This window comes from Embiotoca jacksoni, unplaced genomic scaffold, assembly GCF_022577435.1.
Source record: "Embiotoca jacksoni isolate LCO1_2020_lvr unplaced genomic scaffold, fEmbJac1.0.p SCAF_27, whole genome shotgun sequence".
NCBI classification, from domain to species: Eukaryota; Metazoa; Chordata; class Actinopteri; family Embiotocidae; genus Embiotoca; species Embiotoca jacksoni.
This window is the reverse complement of record NW_027185378.1, coordinates 5456430-5481334: the sequence shown is the minus strand read 5'-3', so window position 1 is coordinate 5481334 and position 24905 is coordinate 5456430. Positions and strand designations below refer to the sequence as shown.

General features: G+C 40.4%; 2 protein-coding genes across 2 annotated transcripts in view; one reads left to right on the top strand and one right to left on the bottom strand.

Moving 5' to 3' along the window:
- rbks (ribokinase) overlaps positions 1-24888 on the bottom strand; it is a 32197-nt gene extending 7309 nt beyond the window's left edge. Inside the window, exons 1-8 of the mRNA XM_069160939.1 lie at positions 24714-24888; positions 22442-22503; positions 14599-14731; positions 13491-13554; positions 13039-13101; positions 12301-12465; positions 6094-6185; positions 809-997 (exon numbers count right to left, since the gene is read on the bottom strand). Coding sequence (XP_069017040.1) covers positions 809-997; positions 6094-6185; positions 12301-12465; positions 13039-13101; positions 13491-13554; positions 14599-14731; positions 22442-22500 — 765 coding nt within the window. The 5' untranslated portion in view covers positions 22501-22503; positions 24714-24888. The remainder of the gene's footprint in view (positions 1-808; positions 998-6093; positions 6186-12300; positions 12466-13038; positions 13102-13490; positions 13555-14598; positions 14732-22441; positions 22504-24713) is intronic.
- babam2 (BRISC and BRCA1 A complex member 2) overlaps positions 24844-24905 on the top strand; it is a 78171-nt gene continuing 78109 nt past the window's right edge. Inside the window, exon 1 of the mRNA XM_069160938.1 lies at positions 24844-24858. Within this exon, the coding sequence (XP_069017039.1) occupies positions 24847-24858 (12 nt within the window). The 5' untranslated portion in view covers positions 24844-24846. The remainder of the gene's footprint in view (positions 24859-24905) is intronic.

Genomic DNA, 24905 nt, shown 5'->3' with positions numbered 1-24905 from the left:
GAAAGGAAGCCACAGAGGCCCGGTGTGAAATGACTCAGGTGACGCTCGGCCTCTGTTTTCAAATTAAATCAGTGATAGGAAACAGACGGTGGTCACCACATCCCCAGCGATCTTAAACTCAACAGATCTGGAGCTCGGAGTCAAAATGCTTCACTCGCTTGATGAATGGGCAGAAAAAGAAAAAAAAAGAAGTGTGAATCTGTGAATAATGTTTTCCCTTCCGTGCTCTATACTGCAGTAAGAAGTGGGCTGCATTACATAATTTTCCATTTAAAATATTATTTGTTTTTACTAATGTGGAAAGTGCTGTTGGGAAAATGTAAAAACGGTTCAATGTACGAACAACGATTCCTCTTAAAAAAAAAACAAAGTAAAACCAATTATCACTCAAAATGAAATAGTATAAAATGATAAATAGTAAAGAATGTCCCTTCTGCTGCTCAAACATGTGTATGTCCAGGCACACTGTATTATTTACAATGAACACATATAATTAGTTCTAAAATAATATGTAGGTTAATGGGTTGGATTTATAAAAAACAATTATTACAAAATGCTGATGGATTCATTTTTCACAATTTGGTGATTTTCATTTTTGTTCTCCATCAACAGTTAAATTTATTTTGAATGTGGACAGTTTGATAGAAAAAAAAAAAGGGGGGGGGCGGGTTATAACAGGCTGTGAGGGGAATGTTTACCTTTTCCTTTCTTTTCTAACATTTATTTTAAAAAATGATATTATTTTTGGGTTTAAATGATGAATAAATTCATGGAAAATTATAAAAAAATACACAAGTGTCTTTCTTACTGTAGTGTCCACTGCTGCGACCGCAGTAGCTGGAACGTGTTTTGAGGTGGACTCCTGTGCCTTAAGCACCACATTGCCTTGCGGTCCCAAAGTGATGATGACTGACCCGCAGCCTCGCTTCAGCAGCTCCTGACAGGCTCGATGTGCTTCCTCCACATTAGCTACTGAGGAACCCGTCAGCAGCTCTGCCTATAGGAGGGACACAAAGTAATAATATTTATGACACAGTGTCCTTAACATTTTTTTCCTCTAAATCAGTTCAATCAAGTTAATCAGAGGTTAGGAATTAAAATTAAAGATAGAGCAAAACCAGTGCAGATGTGGGAAACTGGGAGGGTAAATTGGGAACTGCATTATGGAAATTCCCCAAAGCAAAACCCCAGTACCACAAAGTGTGTGTAGCATGCAAGTTATTGAAGCAATAGCCAAATTGTCTGCCTTCTTTTTGTTTAATAATAAAAACATGATTTTGTTTTGTCCCTTTTAATGGACACGGTTAAGTAAATCACAACCATTTATGTCCAAGGATCCCTGATTAGTAGTCTTTTGCTTTCTTGCTACAGCTTACTGTTCTGTGTTAACCGTTGTGGCGTGAGTCAGCTTATAATTACACACTGACCGTGGTCAGACAGATTCATGAAACACATTCGGCCTGTTAAGCAGTCTGCAGGCCAAACATTTTCAAAGAGTAGATCCTCTGACTACGCTGCTTCATCTGGCTCCAAAGTGACTAAACGGTGACAAAGCAGGACTCTCCAGCTGATGTTTGACGAACTTCAAGGGAAAGTCGGAACCACAGCAGCGCGGCGCCCTTCATAAAGATGAGCCACAGCAATATTCTCTGGAGTTTTGAGCCATCTGCACCGCCTGCTGTGTAAAAGCCTTAGTTAATTCTGAAGTCGAACTATTAATGATACTGGGAGCTGTTCCCTACTAGTACTCTATTTTCTATGACAGGTTTATTATTGTTCATATACTGAGTGACTGAAATGATTTTTTTTATAAAGGCTAATTAAATCACATACAGGAAAGATAAAACATTATATATACATACATACAAAGATTAAGTGTGTGCAAAGCTAAACTGTGGACTTCATTATCGACAGTTTATTGAACACACAGTGAGTACATTAACATTTAAAAAGCAATTTTTGTCTCCATTGTATCAAATATTGACTTCTGCATAAACTGCACATTTTTTTCTCACTGCTACAAAGCTGCCGTGGGAAGTTTGACATAGACCATTTTTTTCTTTTAGAAAGCAACACTGTGGAAAATTGTAAAATGGTAATATATTGATATATCTCAGTCAGTGATGTACCATCGAATTTCAGTTTTAAGAAATGTTGAGGCGGAAAACAGCATTGTATTAAAAGTTTTCCAAACGGAAATCGAAGATATTTATTACTTACCATCTACCCCGCGCATTTAGTTTCTCTCGACATCGCTCCCGTCTCAACCCTTTGTTACAAGTGCAGACAGACTGACAGATGTAGCTCTATAAGCGCATTCTCTCTCAAACACACACACACACGCAAACACACACATCATAATAAAAGTAACGCCCCAACATTATTCTGGTAATGTACAAAATGTTGTGTTTTTTCAATGCTTTGTTTGGTCTTGTTCATACGTCTGTCTCTCCGTCCTTGAAGAAGGATCTTTTCTCTGTTGCTTTTAGGTTTTTTTTCTTTTTATATGAATAAAATATACCTTACATCAACCAGTTTGGGCTGTTCATATTTGAAGTAATTTTTCCTCCTGTTATTCACTTGCCCAAGTCTTTTAAGTGCAGTAAATGTTTTCTGAATGTACTGCACTGATTTAATACCATAATAAAAATGAATCATTATTCATGTTATTTTGCACACGTTTTTTTAAGTACACCAAAAAGAAAAAAAAAAATTAGTATCTAGTTATGATATAATTTCAAAGAACTTAATTTTGTTAACAAAAACACATGTAAAATTGGTGTTAAAAATCGAATAGAATGCGACATGAATCAAAACATGATTCTACGTGCTCCTGATGGGCCACAGATAAAACATGTTTTCTACTTTTCCCCTCAAACTTCTACTGCATTTACATTAAAAAAAAACAAAAAACTTTTTGTTTTCTTATCACGCTCCTACTAAAGTGTGTGTGAGATCCCCGTCAGATCTGTGGATGATAGAGAAGTGGATCCATTTTGGCGCAGGAGGTCCTCAGGTGGACATCAAAGATAATTCCCCTCACTATAAAGCACTTCAGCGTAGTATGTGGGCCGCGGATCAAAGAGTGCCTGCACCCTGTCATCCTTAAGCGCCCCCAGGCTCCCCTTTCACCCCTCCCACCCCTATGCCTTGGAATGGTACAGTGAGACCACACACACACACACAGACACACAGACACACACACACACACACACACACACACACACACACACACACACACACACCTGTACAGAATGTGTGCCAGCTCTAACCCCGCATGGGAGGGTCAAGACGCTGCTGACACAAGTGTTGAATAGGGGACGGAGGACTCAATCCCCACCCCACCCGCTTTTGTGATCTGACAGAGTGAACAATGACCTTGGACAGTTCAAAAATAAACCGCAGAGTGTATCGGTGCTTTTAGAGCCCGCAGCCACCCCGGTGCTGTCGGATGCCAAAAGAGAAAAAGAGCCGTTTTGTTAGTCATCAGCTTCACACCAGGGCAGGGAATCAATCTACCTCCCTCTGTGGGCAAGAATATGAGAGAGTTGAATTACGTCTATGTGTGTGCGTATGTGTGTGTGTGTGCTTACCATACACACACACACACACACACACATGCATGCACAAACACAAGTGGGCACCTATTTTGTAAAGCATGTGCAGTAAAATTCTGTTGACACGGTGGGCGTATTTGCCGGAAAGTACATGTTTATGCATGAAAGCTGTAGAAATGTTTTAATAGTAATTTTGTAAATTTTGATCTTTCTTTTCACTTTTTCTTTATACGCTGTTTAGATCTGGAATTTAAGGAAACATTTTTATTTTTTATTTTATAACAATGTTTCTGACAGGATTCCTGTAAATCAAACATTTTGTCATATACAATGTATACAGCTTAGAAGCTTTTTCTTATTAAATGGCTTTTGGAAAAATATGTTATTATTATTATTATTATTATTATTATAAAAGATTTGAAACCTAGGAAGTCAATTCTGAACAAAACATTTTTAAATTCAGTACTATAAGCACTTGCATCAGTTACACATAAATAATGCAGCAACATGAATTATTACAATAAAGAACTCAATACTAACCGTCATCATTATAACAATTATTTTCACCACTGTGAAAAAAAAACAACAACAACCAGGACTTAACATGTATTAAAGACAAACAATACGTTTCCATGATGCCTGTTTTCTTCAACTTACAAAAGGTAGATTCTTTGGGTAGTTTTAGCTCTTAAACAATCCCTTATATGCTTAATTTGAATTACAACATAATTTAAGTTTGCTGTTCATTCATTCAAGTTCCTATTTCACATTCAAATGGCTCAAGTTAGAAGGACTCTCGTTTACAATTTGTAAATGAAAATGAAGACATTTTAAGTTGAATAAAGTAGAAATGAGAAAAAAAACCTTATATTTTTACTTTGAGTAAAGTAGCAACAATTTTAGAGCTTTTTATTTTGAAGTTTAAAGTTCAAAATGTAATTTAAAAAAAAAAAAAAAATTGCCATTGCATTAAATGTAAAATAGTCATCTTAAATATTTACATTATATTTATGTGTCAGAGATTTTGAATTTATTCTTTAAACTTTACTTCTACTTCATTGGAATTTCATCAGAATTCCGCTATCTGTCCCTGGGTGGGGTATTTTAATGCTCTTTCCACCCCTGCATACTGCATAATGTATAACATGGCAGTACCACCATGACCTGACACCCTTGAAAAAAGAGGGAGGACCTGTCGTGCTTTCCTCAACTCTCCCTTTCATGTTCCCACACCTGGCTGCAGCGCCTCTCCGCCTCGCATCCCCACATCAAATAAATGCTCACAGGCAAACTCACATCCACTTTATCCCCGAGGGGGTGACTGACTCAGCCAAAGAGCACATCTGACCTGTTGTTTTTACTGCCATTCCCATCTATCCATGCCTCCCCATCGCTCATCTGTCATCACCTGACAGTCAAGACACAAGATGTCATGACATTACCGTAAAAGGGTGGAGACGTTCTTCTCCTGTTCATACCAGAGAGTTAACATGTACGGTTATTGATGTGCCGGCGAGGGTCACGACCCAGGAGAGTTGAATCACTGCGAGAAGGTTTGTGGATGTGTGGGAGCTCACAGCATCATAAACCTCTCATTTTTTCCTTTAAGTGCTGTTCATTGGCCATCTGTTAACTTAAACAACCACCAGTTAGCTGATTATTCGTCTGTGAGGTTAAAGAAGAGACGGGTTTTATGATTTTAAATTAAGTTACAAAAGGTTCCACAGGGTGCAGCAATACATAAAAAGCTCTCACCTATTTCAGTGCACACTTTCAGAAGTGTTGCTCGATGTACTTTAAATGAATAAGGTACCCAAGTGCTCCGACAGAACCAGGCTCAGAAGCGGGCAGCCATCTGCCTTAACTGGTTGGGGTGAGAGGAGAGCAGAGAGAGAAAAGAGTAGCATGGAGTTGTGCTCTTGATCTAATGCTGCTTTTTTTTTTTTTTTTTTTTTTTTTTTTTTGTCTTGGACAGTGACCTTCCTCCCGTTGGTTACACAAATTTCACCAAAAAAAACAACCTCTCCCTCATTTCCAGCATCAGGTTATTTTTTTTTTTACAGTTTCTACCCAAAAATGATCATCTGCAAACCTTTTGCCAAATACATGAAACTTGAGCCTTTTAGTTCAGTGTCATTTATGTACCCGTCAAGTGTATTCAAATTGGTTTTACAGGGTTCTTGTTTTTAATTGAATCAGCTGGAAACAGTAAGAAGTCAGCTGCTACCAACAGAGATCAAAATTTACAGTGAAAATGACAAGTCTGCTTTTCTTTACTTCAGTGTGAAATTAGCACCCAGTGAATTTTGACGGTAAATAAGCTACCATTATTATTTGTGTGTCGCAAGAACAGTTTCAATTTCCTTTGGCCTTGTAAGTCTGCTTGTGAGAAAGGCAGAGAAATTGTGTGAGGAAATGCTGCTGTAATAAATACTGCGAACTGTGTGTGTGTGTGTGTGTGTGTGTGTGTGTGTGTGTGTGTGTGTGTGTGTGTGTGTGTGTGTGTGTGTGTGTGTGTGTGTGTGTGATTCATCACCTCAGACTCATTACAGCAAAACACATCAGAGACTGTGTAGAAACCTGGATCCAAGTCAGGGATGGCCGGCGCTGGGTTGAATATTGTCTTCACTGTAACAAGAAACCAAGCAGTGATCCATTCTATTTACCACAGTGTCAAACACCTCACTTTACAGGTCGCTGAAGATGACATGCAATTCCTAATGGCTTAAAAAATATATAATTGTTCTCAATAATACACCCATGGCTAAAAGATTTGACCCTAAGTGACACATTTTACAGTTGTGTGATGTTTTGTTTTTGCATTTCCGGCCTTTACAACCATGACCTGGCAATACTTTAATTAAACCTTCAATGGCAACAAAGGCTAACGAGCGAGCTACCGCTGGGGATTGCTCTTACAAGCAAAGCTCAAGTGGATAAGCTTCTATAAAAAGACACCTTTTAAACAATTTAATTAGCATTCCCTGGGAAAAGAAACCCTGGTGGAAAAGCCTCATATCATCCGCAGCAATACCAGCACTGTCTGTTTGGAAAAGCTTCAACATGCGGTGTACATATAACTGCATATATGTGTGTCAGTGAGTGGGTGAGATGAGTTGTGACCCTTTCTATGTGTTAAGGAGCACAAGAGAGCCAGAGAGCGCGAGAGTGTTTGTCAGAAGTAATCCTCTGTACGTGTTGCACATCACTGTCTCATGCATATTCATGAGCAGAAAGCATTAATGCATCTAATACCATGATTTCTGTGTATGTGTGAGGATAAGCCCAGCTTGACGAAGCGATTAATTCTGATATCTCTATGTACAAAATAAAGCCTCATGCAAGTGTGTGTGTGTGTGTGTGTGTGTGTGTGTGCGTTCTGTGTGTCTGAGGGAAATATATGTTCAGCGTTGGTGACATCAAAGTCTGTTGTGCAAAAGTGTGTGCCGAGTGTGTGTTTGCGTGGGCACATAAGAGAGCAGCTGCGTGGGTTTGCGCAGGGCTTTGGCCACCTGGCGCTTTGAGGTGGTTCGCTGGGCTGCTCGCGAGTAAAAGTGGAAATAATGTCTCCATCTCTTTTTCAACACTCATACTGTACTCTATGTATGCCCATGTCACAGAAAAATGACACTCAGCTCCTTACGAGTCTTCTCCCTGCTTCTCGACTGAATTGCACCTCCGTTTCCATCACTTTTGGTTTCCAGGACAAGTGAGAGATCTCTGAAACGTGCTGCCTCCGTTTTGCGTAAAAAAAAGGAAGGATCCTTATCTCTCGCCAGGCCTCTCTCGCAAAAAAAACGCTGCTATTAAAAGCTTCTTTGTTCTTATATATTGGCATGTAAAGAATGTTGGAACTTTACGAATAAAGTGAGACGCGTTTGTGTATTGGTCACATTTTCTATGTCAGTGTAATTGTTTCCCAGCCATACAACTGTCACTCATACTAATATGAGCTGCACAGTCACAGCATCAGTTGACGCCATGTCAATTTATTTTTTGATATTATGTGTTTAATAGCATGGTTCTAAAAATTGCTGTTGCTAAGCACTTATTGTATTACGTTGCCTGCACTATTAAATTGTACTTCCTATTCTATTATCCTGACCAAGGAGGGACCGAGTGTTCAATTCATCTTGCATGCAGGTATCCTTGAATACATGTTAGGCTGTTTCTTGATAGTTCCATCATCCCTAAATGCTGTCTGTGCCCTTCAGTTCCAAATGCAGGAAATGGAGGATTGAGGGTTGCTTGATAAATTCTAGAGAAATACAGAGAAAGCCAATTCTAGTAGATTGGCTAAGGAGTGCTGCTTCACAAATGTAGGTCAAGACACCCTGTGAATTAGGTCCGAGGACATATCATGAGACCAAAAGCGGAAAAAGAGAAGCCAATTGAGTTAAGGCTTTTTAATCATTGCAAAGCAGTGTCCCTTGCTTTTTCTTTGGTTATGACGTATTGTTTACAAGGCAACGCACAAGTTTAAACTTTGGTATCAAGTCCTAGAAATGCTCAGAATAAAAAAAAAAAAAAAAAAAAAAAAAAAAAAAAAAAAAAAGAGCTGCTGTTTTCTAGCAGCACAACAAGTGGAGTGAAAGATGAGTTTCACGACACTTGTGTTTTAACAAGTTTCAGTCTCATTCAGTTTCAGTTTGGATCCTCAATTTCCGAAATAATTGTTCTTCTATCGTCATCATTATCATGTATCCACATAAAACCAGTTTATTTACACTATAAGACAGTAAATTCATATCCCTCCCACTCCTTTACAACTCATGCCCTCTCATCCACTCAGAAGACAAATCAGCAGTTTGTCCTCCTCTCCTGTGTCACATTTTTTTTCAGTGTTTCCCAGAAGCTCACATGCATCCGTCACGTGACTGCAATGAAGCTCAGCAACGCAAGACATACACAAAGCCCATTCTGATGATGGAAGCTTGATTATGCTAAATGGAGTGATTGTCAAAACCTATTGAGCATTTCTGTGGCATTAACTGACAGACACCGATCCCAAAATCAAGTGAGGCACTAACCACGTACTGTGTGTCATGTACACAGGATAAATAGAGAAAGCATCACTGAATCATGCAAAATGATTAATCATGCTGTTGACATTAATCATAATATTATTGGTAGAAATGGACACAGCAGCTAGAAAGCACAATATTGCCTTCCAATGAGCTGTTATCTGTGGCGTGACGACAGTGTTTGTGTCATGCGTGTCACCTCGGCGCCGAAGTCAATTACATAGGACCACCGCTCATTAAGTATATATGTAATAAGCAGCCACTGAGGATGGAGGCTCATCAATATGCACACAAGAGCAGCTTGAGTGAAATCCCTAATACAGCGATGCATGATGGAATCCGTCTCGCTGATGTACCGAGCCGCTACTGGGGACGTCACATAAAACGGTGTGTCTGTCTCAGGTTGCTTTGTTTTGCTCTCCAGGTGTCGGTGAAACCACACAAACACACCCCGGCGCACACACACAAACACACAGACACACACTCACAGCTGCTGGGACAGATGTGGTAATACTGGGATGTTGTGCATACTGAGTCACGTCTGGCAGCAGAGCGTGTGTGCGTTTGTGTCATGACTCGGGTCTTTTTATGCTCGCAGGTTCAAAGTCTGGTTGCATATGTGCTGGAAAAGCAGCCAAGAAATGTTTTAGAAAGTACAACCAAAAAAAATAAAACATTACCAGCAGTTAGCTGCTGGGGTGGATTTAGGAGGAAAGGTGGATGGAAAACAAGGGCAGCAGAAAACAGAGTCAGACAGAGATCGCGCACACACTCTTACATGCATGCACACACACACACACACACACACACACACACACACACACACACACACACACACACACACACACACACACACACACACAAAAGAAATGAGTCATCAGTGAGTATGTGAAAAGGCTTTAAGAGGCTCTAATTGCATCTGGTGAGAAATATAATAGCAGCTTCTTCCTCAGACAAGGAAGAGGGGGGAGGAAGATGAGCTGAAAACGGAAGAAGTAACAAAGAGTGAAACTACACAACACCCAACCGTTTCCTCCCTTCTTAGAACTAATTCAGTTCCATTAACCTTTCAATATTAAATGGGAGCGCGCAATAAATTACGCATGTACGTATGTTTTCCCCTCATGGAACTACATACATGAAGAATAAACTTTCCTCGATAGATTATCTCGAGAAGTGTTTCTAAGAACTGGCATCGGCATGTGTGTGTGGCTCGATGGTGACATTTGCGTAATTTGAGCGGCACTTCACCCCCGCGTCATTAAATCCCAGCCGCCAAACCCATTAACACTCAGTCTCTAGAGAACTCCATTTACGCAAAAGCTCTGGTGCGGCAACGTCGAGGTGGCATCTTTGCCAAGCGCCTTCGCTCGCCTTGCTTCTCTTCTGGTGCCACATGCCGCGCCTAATCTCGTGGTACGGTCGACGCGGCGACGGGGGTGGGGGGGGGTTGGGGGGGGCTCAGGGAAAGAGGGTGGCGCTCGGCGAGGCCATCTGGGTATCCCATCTGCAACACGGTTATGGCTGCGACTCTTTTCGTTCTGGCAGCCTGTAGCGAGCGATTATGGACGACAGGCCCTGATGACAGGGGCAAGAGGCTCCCCAGACGTCTTGAATGACGTGGAAGGCTGCTAATAATAGGACGCTGTTATAAAGATGATTAGCTCAGTAACCTGGTTATGAAAGAAAAGCTGGAGGAAGGAGGGGCGGAGGGACGGCGGTGGTCTGAAATGGGGCTTTGTTGGTGTCGGACTACGCGAATCCCTTTGTAGAAATGTGCGTGTACGGACATGGAGGTCGATGTAGAATGTGGGCAGCAGAGACACAACAAACACTCGTGAAAAACATCACTTCTGTCCACTTCTCACACTCAACTTGATAAAGTGATACAAGTCAGTGGGAAGCCTCTTTCTAAAGAGTGGAATACAAACAGCTTAGTCACATGACTAATCAAGAAGGAGTTTCACTGCCTCTACAAAATGGCACTGTGTGACTTTGATTGATCAATAGATGACTAAAAGGCAGACAGCCTAAATAATCTGAAGGTACATGCAGGTTGGACAAACCCAGATTTAAAAAAAAAAAAAAAAACAAACAGATTATGTGGTGACTGAGTCATGTGTTCATTTTTTTCCTGAGAGGTTGCTGTGTTGGCATCTCTGTTTTGCTGTTTTATTGTGGATTTTGAATATTACGTTGTGCATGCCGCATTTCAATATTTGTGAATTTGCACGGCTGCTGTCTTGGCCAGGTCTCCCTTGTAAAAGAGATTTTGATCTCAATGGGACTTCCTGGCATAATAAAGGTTAAAAATAACAGATTGGATTTTGACACAAGTCCTATGTAGATAAAGACTAGATCAAAAATGGTACACATTTAGGATGAGTAGTTCATTTAAATGAGACATTGAAGTCAGGGTGGGATGTCAGTGGGATGGTCATCAGGTGTGAGTGGGCATCCTGTTGTATTTAAAGAATTTATATAAAGATGGACGAAATGACAGATCCCGAGGAAGTGAAGACATGCTGTGCATGAACAAGTGGCGTGTTTGGGTGATCCGGACACGACAAAAGTATCTCAGTGATGGGCGTTGCCATCTTGTGCTTGTGACATCCCTTGCAACCACAGTCTGCACAGTCCTGACTGTGCACGAGACATGCTACCAAGTTGCTAGCCCTTGATTTTAAGATAAGAGCACACGCAGTTCTGTACAGTGGTAAGATATGGTGACACATTGTCCATCATTATAATTATAGGCAGTCTATGGTCAGAAGCTGAACAATTAAGGATTGGAAGGCCAAAGGGTCCTTAACTGAGAAAGGGGCTGCTTTATTACTTATGAACTGAACTTTTTCTTTGTAATATATTAACACTGCCTGAACTGCATCTAAAGTGGGATGCTGTGCCTAAAATGTATCTTTTGACAATGAAACACTGCTGAAGTTGAAACAGGGCAGTTTTGTAGTCTTTCTTCACATAAAACAAAGGCTGTGGTTTGTTTGAAGTCACCGCAACAAGACTAGATGCCCATATTTGAACGGTGTGAGAGCAGCTAATGGTTACTACCTGATTCATTTCTTAAATGTCTCCTTACTTTCAGTAAATACATGACAGTCGACTTGTATCAAAGCTCTACTCAGATCCCCTGACCAGAGGATCATTCTCCAAATGATCGTGAATGAGGATTAGGACGGAAGCAGTTTATATATTCATATTTTGGCGAATATATGAGGGTTTGGAACATGCTGAGCACACAGATGGCCCGCAGAGAAGTGGATTATATTACAGAAGTAGTGTGAGAAGTTTCTATGGACATATTGATACTTTTTTGTACACATTTGCATCTCCCATTACAGTTAGCATCCATTGTAACAGCATGAATCCACAATGACCAAAGATTTAGTTTTGTTGTAAAAAAACAAAAAAAACTCAAATGATTTTTCGCCTAAAAGTTTAACTGTTGCACGATGTTTGAAAATAAATACCTGTGTAATAAACAAAGAACCGGTTGAGCCTTTAAAGACAGAAGAAAGCACATGTGGTGTAAACACAGTTAATGGAATACAAATGCAACCACCTGTTCTGTGTTATGTAAGAATGGAATTATAATGTTTTCACACTTCATTTTCTGTTTTACTCATAAATAATTTACTTTTGGACTATGGCAGGACCTGCACGCTTAATGAGGACACAGATACGTTACATTGACACAGACTGACCTTTGTTGTCACGAGCCATGCGTAGCGCCTGCAAGGACATCTGTGGACTGACCTCTAGCTGGCACACCACCACTTTGGCATGACTGATGGCTGGAAGAGCTTTTTGCAGCGCCTCTCTGTCCAGCAGCATGTTGGCACCTGCCACGATCACGATGGCATTCTCACCTGCCCGTAGACATCCATGAAGACATGTGAGCATACGACAGTCACTTTATGATGGTTGTCAGCCTCTATGGGAACTTGCAAGACCATAAATGTGATGTTGGGAATTGTGGAAACTTTCTGTACATTTTAGTTTGACAAATTCTGGCTGCCAAGGGGAGGAAATATTTCAATGACTCTTCTGTAACAAGCAATGCACCACCATCTAGACGCGAGGTTCTCAACTGGTCTAGCATCAGGACCCATTTTTTTTAAACTATTATTAAATGGTCGACAAAGGGTTCCAGATTGGATCAGTCGGGAAGCTGTAGACTCTCTGCATGGTTTGGGCCACTTGTGTATCTGAGTGTGTGTGTGAGTAAAGCCAATGATTTAAGTATCTTTAGCAGTGGTGAGTCAATAACGCTTCTTAATTCCTGGGAGCATTGTGTGTATTAGTGTGTGTATGTGTGTGTAATATCAGAAAAAGAGTATGATGACAGCCCACAGTTTTGGCTGCGCATGCATGAGGCCCTTTCTACAACTTGAAGAGCTTTTAGGATGTCAGCACTATATATTATTGGCAAAAGCATTTACCTTCATTGTTGACAGTGATGGAGGCAGCTCCTGTGGCTGCCTCAGAGGTCTGCCCAACAAAGTCTGACACAGAGAAGCAAGATGAAAGGTACAAACAGTTTGAAAGTGTCCATAATTTGGCTCTCCTGCAATCACCAAACACACCTCTGGAAAGAAAACTGTCAGCATAATAACCTCTACAATTGACAGGCCACAGGCGTCCATAATCTGATACGTGTACTGAGGTTAACTTTTATAAAAGCAACTTTATTTTTGCCAAAACCAAATGGCTTAACAATCATTGGCAATAACAATAGAGCAAACTAGTCAGTACATCCAAAAGCTTTCAGTAACTATCAACAATAGACAAATGAAGACTAAAAAAAACATTGCTCTGAATGTGAACTTTTTGTAATGCACCAAGGAAATGGCAACCAATTTGGCACGTAATGTAAAAAAAACAACTATTTTACCTGTGTGTACACCATTGTCCTTGAAATTCTGGATGTAATTGTCTCCAAAGAAGTCTTTACCAACCTAGAAAAGAAGGAAGGCAAAACGATTACAACAAAGAGAGTGTCAAGCGGGGTCAGACTTGGTTAGCGGCAACTTTTGAAAAGTGGTATACTCAAATCTCAGTTGGGCTGGATTTTCGTGTGCCCTGCCAGCATACTGGCATGGTGCCGCCGCCGAAAATGTGCAAAAACGAACACACAAAGTCAGCAAACGCACACGCGCAAACACACGACCAGCTGCGCCAAGCCTTGAAGACACAATAACCCCGCCTTCACGCCTCTTCATGCCCACCTCGCTTTCGTTTTCTTTCCCTCCTTCCCCTCTTCCCCTGATCCGCTCTGGGATGTCCACATCTGTAGCTACTTTGGGTTGTGGAAGGGGTCCCCACCTTGCCCCGAGGCGCCTACTTCGAACCCACGCTTTCCAAAAAACGTGCCAAAATGCGGGCACTTCTCGCTGCCTATGTTAGTGGGTTGAAATGGTATTGGCTGCTTGGCCCCATTCTCTTTGAAGAACGGCCTTCCGTCTTGGATGTTTTTGACAAGCCCGGGTGTCTATTTTTGGGTTCTCCCCATGCCCGGAGAGCTCCTATCGCACTGGGTTGTTATCGATCGGGCCTCTTTGTTCTGACAGAGGTGGGGCGTCGGTGCTTTAGCGCTCAGGTTGAAAGGCCACACTGAGCTTACTGATTGGAGACTCGAGGTTGTATGGTATGGGAATAGGCTTGTTTGAAGGCGCGCAAACGTGGGTGGGTGTATGCATGCGGTATGGTATTGATCAGGAGAAAATGAGGCATGGAGAGTTGATGTAGTGCGACGACTAAAGTGTGAACGAAGCTATAAGGTTCTGAAGAGTTCTTAACTAGTTTGTAGGCTGTGGTAGCTGATGACTGATTATTTGTATTGAGCGAGACATGGACAAGCCAAAGGTTGGACAAGCAAAAATATATATTTTTGAACAGTCATGCACATATTAATGCTGAAATCCAAACTAACACACTTTGTTACCCAGACACATAAAGCACAGCAACAATGCTTGGCTGTAAACTCGATTGTTACGTCATACCTTGCAGACCATGGCAGTTTTGACTCCGAGTCTGGCAGCTTGTATGCACTGGTTGGCCCCTTTTCCTCCAAACCCGATGAAGAACTTGTGACCATGGATGGTTTCCCCTGCTTTCGGTAGCCTTGGCGCCTGGCTGAGGGAAGAAAACAAAAGCAGTGAGCACAATTTTTCGAGAGAACAAAACAATGATGTTTTTCTCTACTTGAAGGAAGGTTTTGCTTGGATTTTTTTTTTCAACCTCGACACTTCACACTGTACATAAAAGTTATAAAATCTTTCATCACATTTTTTTTTCTATTTGGCAATATGAGTGTAAAATATAACAATAACCCTTCACGACCATATACTTTCCTAGTTCATCTTAATTTATGACCAGAAAGTGTGTAAAACCACACAAGTAGCGTCTCTCTGTTGAGTCTACTGAGAACGTTTTTCACAGAAAGGTCAACAAATTGCAAACATGACTGGAATGTCTGGAGCACTGGAAACTAGTGTTCCCCCCCGTCTTGTTTTCCACACTTAAAACACAAAAGTCACTGTGAAGTCAAAAGTTGCTTCATCACTCTATAAAGTACTATTTAACCTAGACATTCAGTCAGATATGCCAATGCAAGTGTCTCCAAATTTGCAAACGATGCAACCAGCAAATCCCATAGATGTCTCAACTTGACAGGCCGCACTACTAATGCCTGACTCATCAGGGTTGGTCAAGTCCTGCCTCAACCCTCAGGGCTGATGTACCACAGGTGGCTGCCCTCGAAAGAGACGCCTGTTCCCCAATTCCTCCAATCACACAGCCAGATTGGGCGGTGAGTAACATGGGGGAGAGACAACAGACAGCCTCATGCTATATGTCAAGACTCTGTGGTTTGGCCCCGGGCAGCACTGGCCTGGGGCCAAAGGTTTTGCGGGTGGCGTTGTCATAAACTTGTTTTTCACCCTGTTGTTGCTCTTTTTTGGTGCTTGTGTGTGAGCGTGTTTGTGGCAGGTGTGCAGTTACAGTAAGTTCGCTCAATCCCAGGATTTCCAGTAACTGAGAAGCTGGTGGAAAACACTGGGGGTTGTTATAAACACTGCTGTTTTTGCACCGCCGTGTGAAAACACTAAAATACGCAAAAGCTATAACAGGATGCAGTCAGTGAGGCTGAAATGTGTTTCATAGGAAACAGAACAAAGGTTGAACACATAAAAACACACACACACACACACACACACACACACACACACACACATTACCTATTTTACTTGGTGCATCCATCGTACAAAGTTTTTTCCCACCTTTGTCCCCACTGTGTGATTCTTGGAGAGAATAGACGCACACTAAATGCAACCCACAAATTGATTTGACTATTAAGAGGCTATGTGTTGGCTATGGGGTAACAAGTGGGTGGAAAACAAGAAAACACACCTGAGACAGAAAACATCATAAAATCGACAAAGATGCAGAACAGAACAAAACATATTACAAAAATACATTCCTCACAAAATGCCCTCTGTCATAGACTACCCGCCATCACCCACTCAGTGCATGTCTATTATAAAAATAAAAATACAGACACTCTGCATGTCTGCATGGTAAATATGACAGCAGCCAGTTAGCTTAGTTGAATCACAAAGACTGCAAAATGAGTGAAATAGCTAAGCTGGTGCTCAAACTCGATAAAGTCAACCTTCAACCATCACTCATCTCGTGTGTATAATATGTCACCATCAGGTTGCCAGTTCACCAGGGATGGCAAACCTGAAAGAACAGTTTGGCACACGACAACTTTAAAACTAAAACCTTTCCTTTATACAATTAGTTTTTTGCACAGATAAAACAAAAAAAACAAAAAACAAAAAAACAACTATATACCTTTGGACAGAGCGAAGCCAGCTGTTTCTATTGGGCTGCTGGTAAAGGTTTCTATTTTGGCAGACATATATGAGATGAACATACAGACACTGATCTGGAAGGAAAGCAAATTAGGCAAATTTAGTAAAATGTCAAAGTATTCCTCATTACATATACAACGTCACGCCTTCTGGCTCAGATTTATAGATTTCTACACTTTTGGGGAATCGTTAAGCTTATTTTGAAAAAAAAATGACGATACCACTCGAATGTTTGTACTGTAAATATGAAGATCCAGTCTGAAGGCGATAAGCTTAGCTTAGCATAGAAACTGGAACTTTGTTTCTCAGTCAACTTATTGCTGAGTGTTGACTATTTCCGTACAACTGCCTCTTGCACCTCTGCTTCTTTAGGTCTTTCTGTCGCGTTGCGCACAATGCTACAAAACTGTCTGATAGGAAGGCTTCGTATTAAGTGTTGAGGCTGAAAGGAGATGTGAGATGAGAAAAAAAAAAAAAAAAACATTTATCCGAGTCTTTCCCACACAGGTCACTGACCAATGTTCACCCTTCTCGTTTTATTCAAATGTCCAGGAAACTTATTTGTTGTGCCTCACATTTGATATTAACATTTAAATGCCCCTGACATTTGCCGAGATGTTCCTAAAATCTTAATATATAATGATCACAACCTTTGTAGATTATAAAAACACAGTAATTATAGAGTTTTGACATGATGACTCCACATTTGGCCGTCAGCCACCTGAAGCCGGAAAACTGACAGGTAAGATAAACAGATTTCCAAATTCTTAAATAAACCCACCCACGCCTCCTCAAGCCCAGAGAGACACTCGCCTATTGTTGTCTGTGGTGAGTGCACCAAACAAACAGGGCAGTTATGTGCTAAAGTGCGTTTTCTCCCACGGAACCAAAAGGCCAAAGCAGGTGTTCAGTGACGTGAAGTGTTTGCTTTGAGGCTGGCTCTCATTTCCCTCTCCTCCGTCTCTATTAAAGTCATTCCTCAGCTGCTGGTAAGCAACAGGGGGAAGTAGATGTGGACAAAAACAAATTGAAATGTTGTTTTCCCCCAAAAATGTTAAACTCAAGCTTGTCTTTCCGGTTCCAAACACGACCTCCAAAGTGAACTTACTTGCAAAGTAACATACATAGAGTGAGGTCAAGCTTTTGACTGTATTAGAGAACTCCTGCATGTTATGCATACTACAAAAGGACTAAATATGATAATCAATTTCAATAAAGCGTGACGGCCTACAGCTAATATTATGATTCAGACAAGAGGTTTCTTTTCCAAATCCATGCATCACTCAGATGCAACGTTTTTTGTTTTTTTTTATCTCATCTTGTTTATTTCCCTTTTGCACAACGGCCCCTTTAGCTGAAGTTCTGGTAAATCAGGACAAGGTGAGGGGACTAAACAAAGAACAGGCTGAGCAAGGACGACATACCGAACACGGACTGCTCTGCTTAAAAGAGGTGCAGTGTCTCGAAGAATATGTGGGTGTTTATTTTTGTGTGGTAACACCATTTGTTGGAGCCACGTGTGTGTTGCCATTATTCACTCGGTGGTCAGAAGCTGCCTATATCAGGAGATATAACAAGCCACTTATCAAGCGATTCAGTGTCTGAATAGGCTGCTTCTTATGGAAACAGCCAAGGTTGTTTTTTTTTTTGTAACACACTGCCAGGAAGATCTCTGACACAGATTATTGTACAGAAAAGTTCCAGCGCAGGAGACATAAAACAATGTAGGGATATATTAAAATTAACAAATTTATATTTTATGAGTTCTGTTCTCGAGCAACTGATTCATCTTTTGGTCCATAAAATGTCAGCAAATGGTAAAAACAAAATTCCCCTCACAAGTTCCAAAAGCCCATAATGATGCTTTCAAATGTCTTGTTTTATCCAACTAATATTCCTAAACCCCAAAATAGTGTGCTTAACATCCTGGAACAGTAAGACAAACATTCAATAAAAATATTTCAGAGGCTGGAACACATTTTTTTTGCAAGTTTTGGAAGTCCCTCTCCGCTGAAAAAAGTGTCTTAACTTCTCGAAAATTTGAGCTTCACGGTGCAGAACGATGTACGTGCAGAGTTTAAAACTACGAGGATGTTTTCGCATTCATCTGCTGAAGACGTTCTCTGTCCTCATTAAAAATGTAAATTTAAGAGGCCTATGAGTATGACTTGTGATAACACAAATAGTCTGGAAGCCAATTCTGGTCCAGTTCAATTCACACAAGTATGATATACACCTCCACACTGGGCATGGACTTAACAGTGAGGAAACATTCAGTGTCCAGCAATTAAACTTTAGAAATTAAATATATTTGCATTTTCATAGATTCTTAAATTTTAAAAAGGGAAGATGATGTAATTTTAGGGACTTTTAGTAGATACATTCTTTTTTGGTGGAAAAACCATATCAGACAAATTAAAAGTATTTTATATACATTTAAAAGCATGTCTAGAGTCGAGCTTTAACATTTTTCAATGATCAAAATGATGTCTGTCAAATCAACTCAAGAATATACTGACTATTACAGCTATAATTGTAACCTTTTACCAAGGTTAGTCGTCATTATGCAGTAAGAATGTTTATATAAATAACTGCGTTAATGTGGGGACCACATGTGTGAGTTTTGGCTTGAGATGAATAGCAGCAGGAACATTAAGTAAAGCTGGAATTACTGCTTTGATAAAAAAAACAAAAAAAAAACACTCCTTCACAAAGCAGGTAGAGAGTGTCTCCACTCAGAAAGCTGTGGCAGTAGGGGGCACTGTATGGCTTCGACAATGGGTTAAAAGCCCGAACGGCGCTGCACTTCCTCTTTGAGCACAGCGGATAGTCGACAATTAAACATAACCTTTAACTACCTAACAACATGCCTCACAGCTTGACTGATACATTAATGACTAAACACCACAAAGTTCTGCATCACATTTAGGTGTTTATATGGCACAAGCAGAGAGAGAGAGAGAGAAAGAGTGAGAGTGTGTGTGTGTGTGTGTGTGTGTGTGTGTGTGTGTGTGTGTGTGTGTGTGTGTGTGCCTCCACTGTCTGTCAGTCAATTGTGCCGCCATCCAAACACTGGCTGTTCAAGACAACTGGATTTCTAACTTCAAAGCCATGCATATCACTTTGAAGGGCTGCAAATGTATTTCCCTATCCGCATTCTGACCTCTATCCAAAAAGCCCCACCACACACACACATGCACACACACTCCAAAAACAGGCCATTTTCCGTTAGCTTATTGGGGTCGTAATTGACAACTCCTGCCCTTCAAAGCAAAAAGTCACTGGTTGAATTGCTAATGAGCAACAAAATAAATACCCCACCTTCCCCCCCCCCCCCAGCCCCCCCCCCCCCCCCCCCCACACACACACACACACACACACACACACACACACCCCGCCGCCTTCAAAAAACGCAATAGGAGGAGGCATGTGTTTCTGATAAGCAGGGACTTGTGGAGCAGTCTGAGCAACAACCAAAATGTGACAACTTGTGTGTGCGCGCTCTCAAAAAGTGCCATAAAACTTTTTTCCACGTCACAGCAGCGCAGATCGCAGCTGTTTACTCAGAACGTCATTCGCTGGTACCCAGGTGACAGATATTTGTACCCGGTTTCACATGAAAATATAATGGAAGCCGTATGACACAAATCGTGGCACATATTCAAACGACACGCTTCTCCATGCTGACGGGAAGACATTTAGTTGGCAGGAATCCATGAAGACTTTTGACATTATGGCTACTGTGTGTCTCTTTTGGAATCGTGTCATCACTCGTAAGGGATATGGTAAATGAGTATGACAAATAGTTTTCAACTAACCCATTGTGTTGCAGTTGATGACTAACAATTTGTGGGAATGGATCCTACTTGGCTCAACAGATCTCACTACATATGAGGATGATGCAACACTGACATTTAATAAGCAGTAATCATACCAGATCATCCGCACATTTTGAATCTTTGAAACCATGAGATGGCCACACCTGCATCATCGTAGATCAACGATTTAGTTTACAACCTGCAGCAGAAACTAATCATTTTAAGAACTGCAGCTCATGTGTTTAAAACTAAAAACGTGTTGTGCAACTGGCAGCGTTTTTAAGTTCAATTCGAACCTGCAGTCTGCGTGCTGTCTAACGGCCTGAAAGCTGTTGAACCAAACACTCTCATGTTCCCTAAAACATGTGGACAAATACTGAAAAGGCAGCAGCATTGTCTAACTTTAGAACACTTCCTCTATTCTTGTGTAGGCAGGACTGAGCGGTCCATTTCAAGCCATAATGGAAAACATCATTCAGCCCATATGCCATATTTTCCAAAAGGCGTGCATGTTAAAATAAAAAAACCCTGAAGGAAAACGGTGGTTGTTGAGGTTAATAATAATAAAGGGAAGCACGCTTTAAGTAAAGACAATTGACTGTTTGATAAGCTGCGTCCCCTAACTTAGCGTTTCTACGCCTGTTAAGCTTTTTGTTCTTGTGCAGGACAAAATGCAGTTTACACTGATAAATGAAGTTTGCGCGAAGACATGTTTCTCTTTCTCAGCCACATAATGTGCCCGAGTCGCCGATTTTTGAAATCTGAAATTACAACTGAAATGATAAAAAGTTTAAGATCAGTCTGTTTCCTTTTACTATTTCTATCTGATTGGAAACCCGAGGACATTACGTCCCGCCAACCTTCAGCGGTAACCTGACTCCACCACAGGCCTGTCAATCAAACAGACCCCCCCCCCCCCCCCCTCAAAAAAAAAAAAAAAAAAAAAAAAAAAAAGTTTTTGTGGAGGCCTAATGTCTAATTAATGTTGGGATCATTTCAGATGGACCGCCAGAAAACAACTAAGAAGGAGCAACTTTAGCTAACAACACCATAATAACTTTTGGGAAAAAAATGTATTGACTTTGTATTTCATGAGAGAAGTTGAATGGTAGTCTATGTAGCTCGAGGCTTTTAGAAGTCAACCCCTAGTGGCATTCGGTGGTTTACACTCTATGGCACTTCCGTGTCAGCTTCTTTTTTCAGTCCACTTTTATGAACAGTCTATGGTTAAGCAAATAAATCCTCTCTTTAATCCATTCCTTATACTATCGCTCTTATGTTTTTGCTTTTGGAAAAAGTAGAAAAAGAAGATAGCACCCTCAATGCTCCATGACAGCCCCAGCTATTCACACCGGACAATCCCTGTTTGATGGTGCGGTTTAACAAGAATTGTTGTGAAACCATTATCCAAAAGAGGTTTTTTTTTTTTTTTTGCAAGTGAACTTTTAAAATGAAGCAATGTCTTTTTGTGACCTTTAATCCCGGTTCTGGTCCATGGTGGTGGTCATGTGGATATGACCTGTTTAACCAAATAGTGACAGTTTTATTTGATAGATTCGACAGGCCCAAGTGAAGTGAGATAAAGTATTAAAAAAGCATAAATGACATAGAAACAACAACAACAACAACAAAATCATATAGAAATACTTCCTTTGTTTTTTGAATCCCTCAAATCATCTTGGGACCCGTTGGATTGTGTAATCCATAAATTTGGAACCCCTGGGTTCACTGTAGGTGAATATCCCTGTAATTATTTTTTTTTAAATACTGCTCTTTCAACCTTCAAATAGAACATTATGCACACCAATTATTATGCACTTCAATCCCATTTACTGTATTTATATTCCCAACAAATCAGTCATTCACATACTGAGCAACGTCAGGGTCTTGACCCAAACGTTGAGAAACTGCTAAACATTTTTGAAATACATGCCCTAACATGGTAATAATAAATTGTGCTGCTTCCTGTTGGGCCCACCTGAGGAAGTGGAAGAGTTTCCTGACCCCAGATTTAGCAAGAGATCTTCCACTCAGCCTTCTCATGAAATATAAAGCTGATTTGTGTTCATTTTGGCAGGAACACAAGAGCAGTGTTGTTTTACTTACAGCAGTGATGAGGAGACGATCAAATAAGGGCTGAATTTACTCACCACACCAAGTCAGTCATGCAGGAGCCGACCACCACGACATCAAACGCTTCCTCAGTCATGATCTGCTGATCGAGGCATATTTTTTGTTATTTCTACATTCACAACTCTCGACACAAAATATCATTGCGACTCTTTATTTAAATTAGGGCCTATGTGTTAATAATTTAGGAGATTCTGATTTCTCAACATTCATCCAGCCTTTCCTGTAAAATGTGGACATAAACGAGGACATTATCGAAAGCATAGCGGGGGCATTTCAGGCAAAATATGCAAACTAGTTTCTCAACAGCCTCCAAACAAAAATCACTTGATTTTATTTAGCTCCTACATTAGCATGAGCTTGACAGAAACAAGGAAGAAAGTAAAAATAGAGCATTCATCGCTGGCTGAGTTGAACAAATTCCAATCTGACTGAGGGGGGTTGTTGGGTATTTCAATGCTACACCACGTGAATGCACCACAGCCCAGCAAAATCTTTAATTAATTCAATCCTCAGCTTGTATCGGAGCTAATGCTAGTGTGTTAATCTCTTCAAATCTCTTCCTAGGCAGTGGAAGACTTGGAAAGCTTGGCCGCTGGCTGTAGGATGGCTCAATTCTCTCTCCCACATCTCGCAGAATATTGTCTTCCCTCTGCAGGCATGAATAGCTCGCCTCGAACCTTCCACTGCAGGAGACTATTATGAGATCTGCATTGTCTGACCACTTAAAACAGCAGGGAAGTTGGCCACGTCATTCAAATTCTCCCTCGCTTGTTGAATTTGAGCTGAATTATCATGCAGTAGGTGAACAAATTGAGAACAGTATTTGTATGCAATTTATTGTAAAAAAAAAAAAAAAAAGAAAGAAAAAAAGGTGTTTAAACCTTGTTTAAAAAAAAAAAAAGGTGTCACTCGGCTTCAGAAAAAAAACAGTATACGTGCCAAATGAGTGTTAACATGGACATTTTTTGGTACTAACTGAACAATGTATGCTCTAAAATGACAATGTGAGCACTTGCAACAATTTAAATGCAAATCACAGTAGCACACAGCAGGTTCAACAATTTGGACTGAGCTGTAAGCAAAATCCACGAGACATTATTGCTGGACCATTTAAAAAACAAAAAAAACATGATGTAAGAGTATATTTTGCCTATGTCTGATTGAGGAGTTAACACTTAACTGGGGTAATGATGGTTATTAAAATGATATAACCATTTATGTATAAAATTTTGATTGTGTCCAAGCACTTTTTTTTAACAACACCACCACCAAACACAGACAGTTTGTAAAATGCTCTTTTTTTTTATTCTCAGTGTAACCATGTAAGGAAAACTAAATGGTATCTAAATTTTGAACTAAAAAGACCACTCCTCTTATCTCTGAATGAGTTACACCAGTGATGATAACCAACTAAACAGGCTATCTTTCCCGGATACTTTCAGAGTGACTCTGAATCTCCCCTATGAAGGTGGGATTCCCCCAGTTATGAATCAGCCCTTGCATAAAAGGTTTTGATGCATGTGCTGATCATTTCTAACCCTTTGTACTCTTTGGTCACTTTTATTTTCCAAGTTACACGTACACAAGAACCACAGGTTTCATGTGTCCTTTCACATGCTCAGTCAGTTTGCCTCTTCTTTTTTGATGGACTATGTTAGATACATAAAAAAATAAAAAAAAATAAAAAATAAGACGCTGAACAGAAGGTCTATGTTATAGTTAGTTATGTGCAATGTTGAAATATTTGGGCAATCCTATAGATAAAAGTAGGATCAAATTTGGTTAAATGAATAAAATCTTCTCTATTAATAGGAGGGAGGAGATATAACAACATCAATACACAATTTAAAGTAATAATCGGTGCTGATTTTGATCATAAATGTGTAACACTTTCCTCCTGCTGTGCACGTCAAAGAGCAGCATCAGAATTTATTGATCCACTCTCATATCCCAAAATCTGAGATTTCAATTTAACATCGCCTATTACTTTTTCTTTCTTTTTTTTTTTTTTACATAAATACTCAAGTAGCCTATTACAAAATGAAAATAAAAAAACTTATTATGAATAATTCTGTGTTACATATCAATGCATTTAGTTGTAAAATGTACTTTGTACTCTTTTATTACTGCAGGAAGTTATTGTGTACAAACTTGAGCAAGACACTTTATACATAACGTCAGATAAACGTCACGACAATGAAATACTGAACTAACTTTAAAGTGAATGTGTAGCGTAACAATAAGGTGACAAATCATGTGTGTTTATGGCAAATACGACACGATATTTACCGAGAAATCAAATGTGCTCCTGCAGAGTGGACAACTAAACAGCTCCTACCAAGGCACGGTCAAAATGCAGGATGACAGCTGCCTAACGCCGGAGCCGATGCCGGAGCCAACGTTGCCATTAAAACCGGACCGCATGTGCTCACTGGTAGATTAAATTATTCAGGTGGAATTATGTCAAACGGAACGTGATTT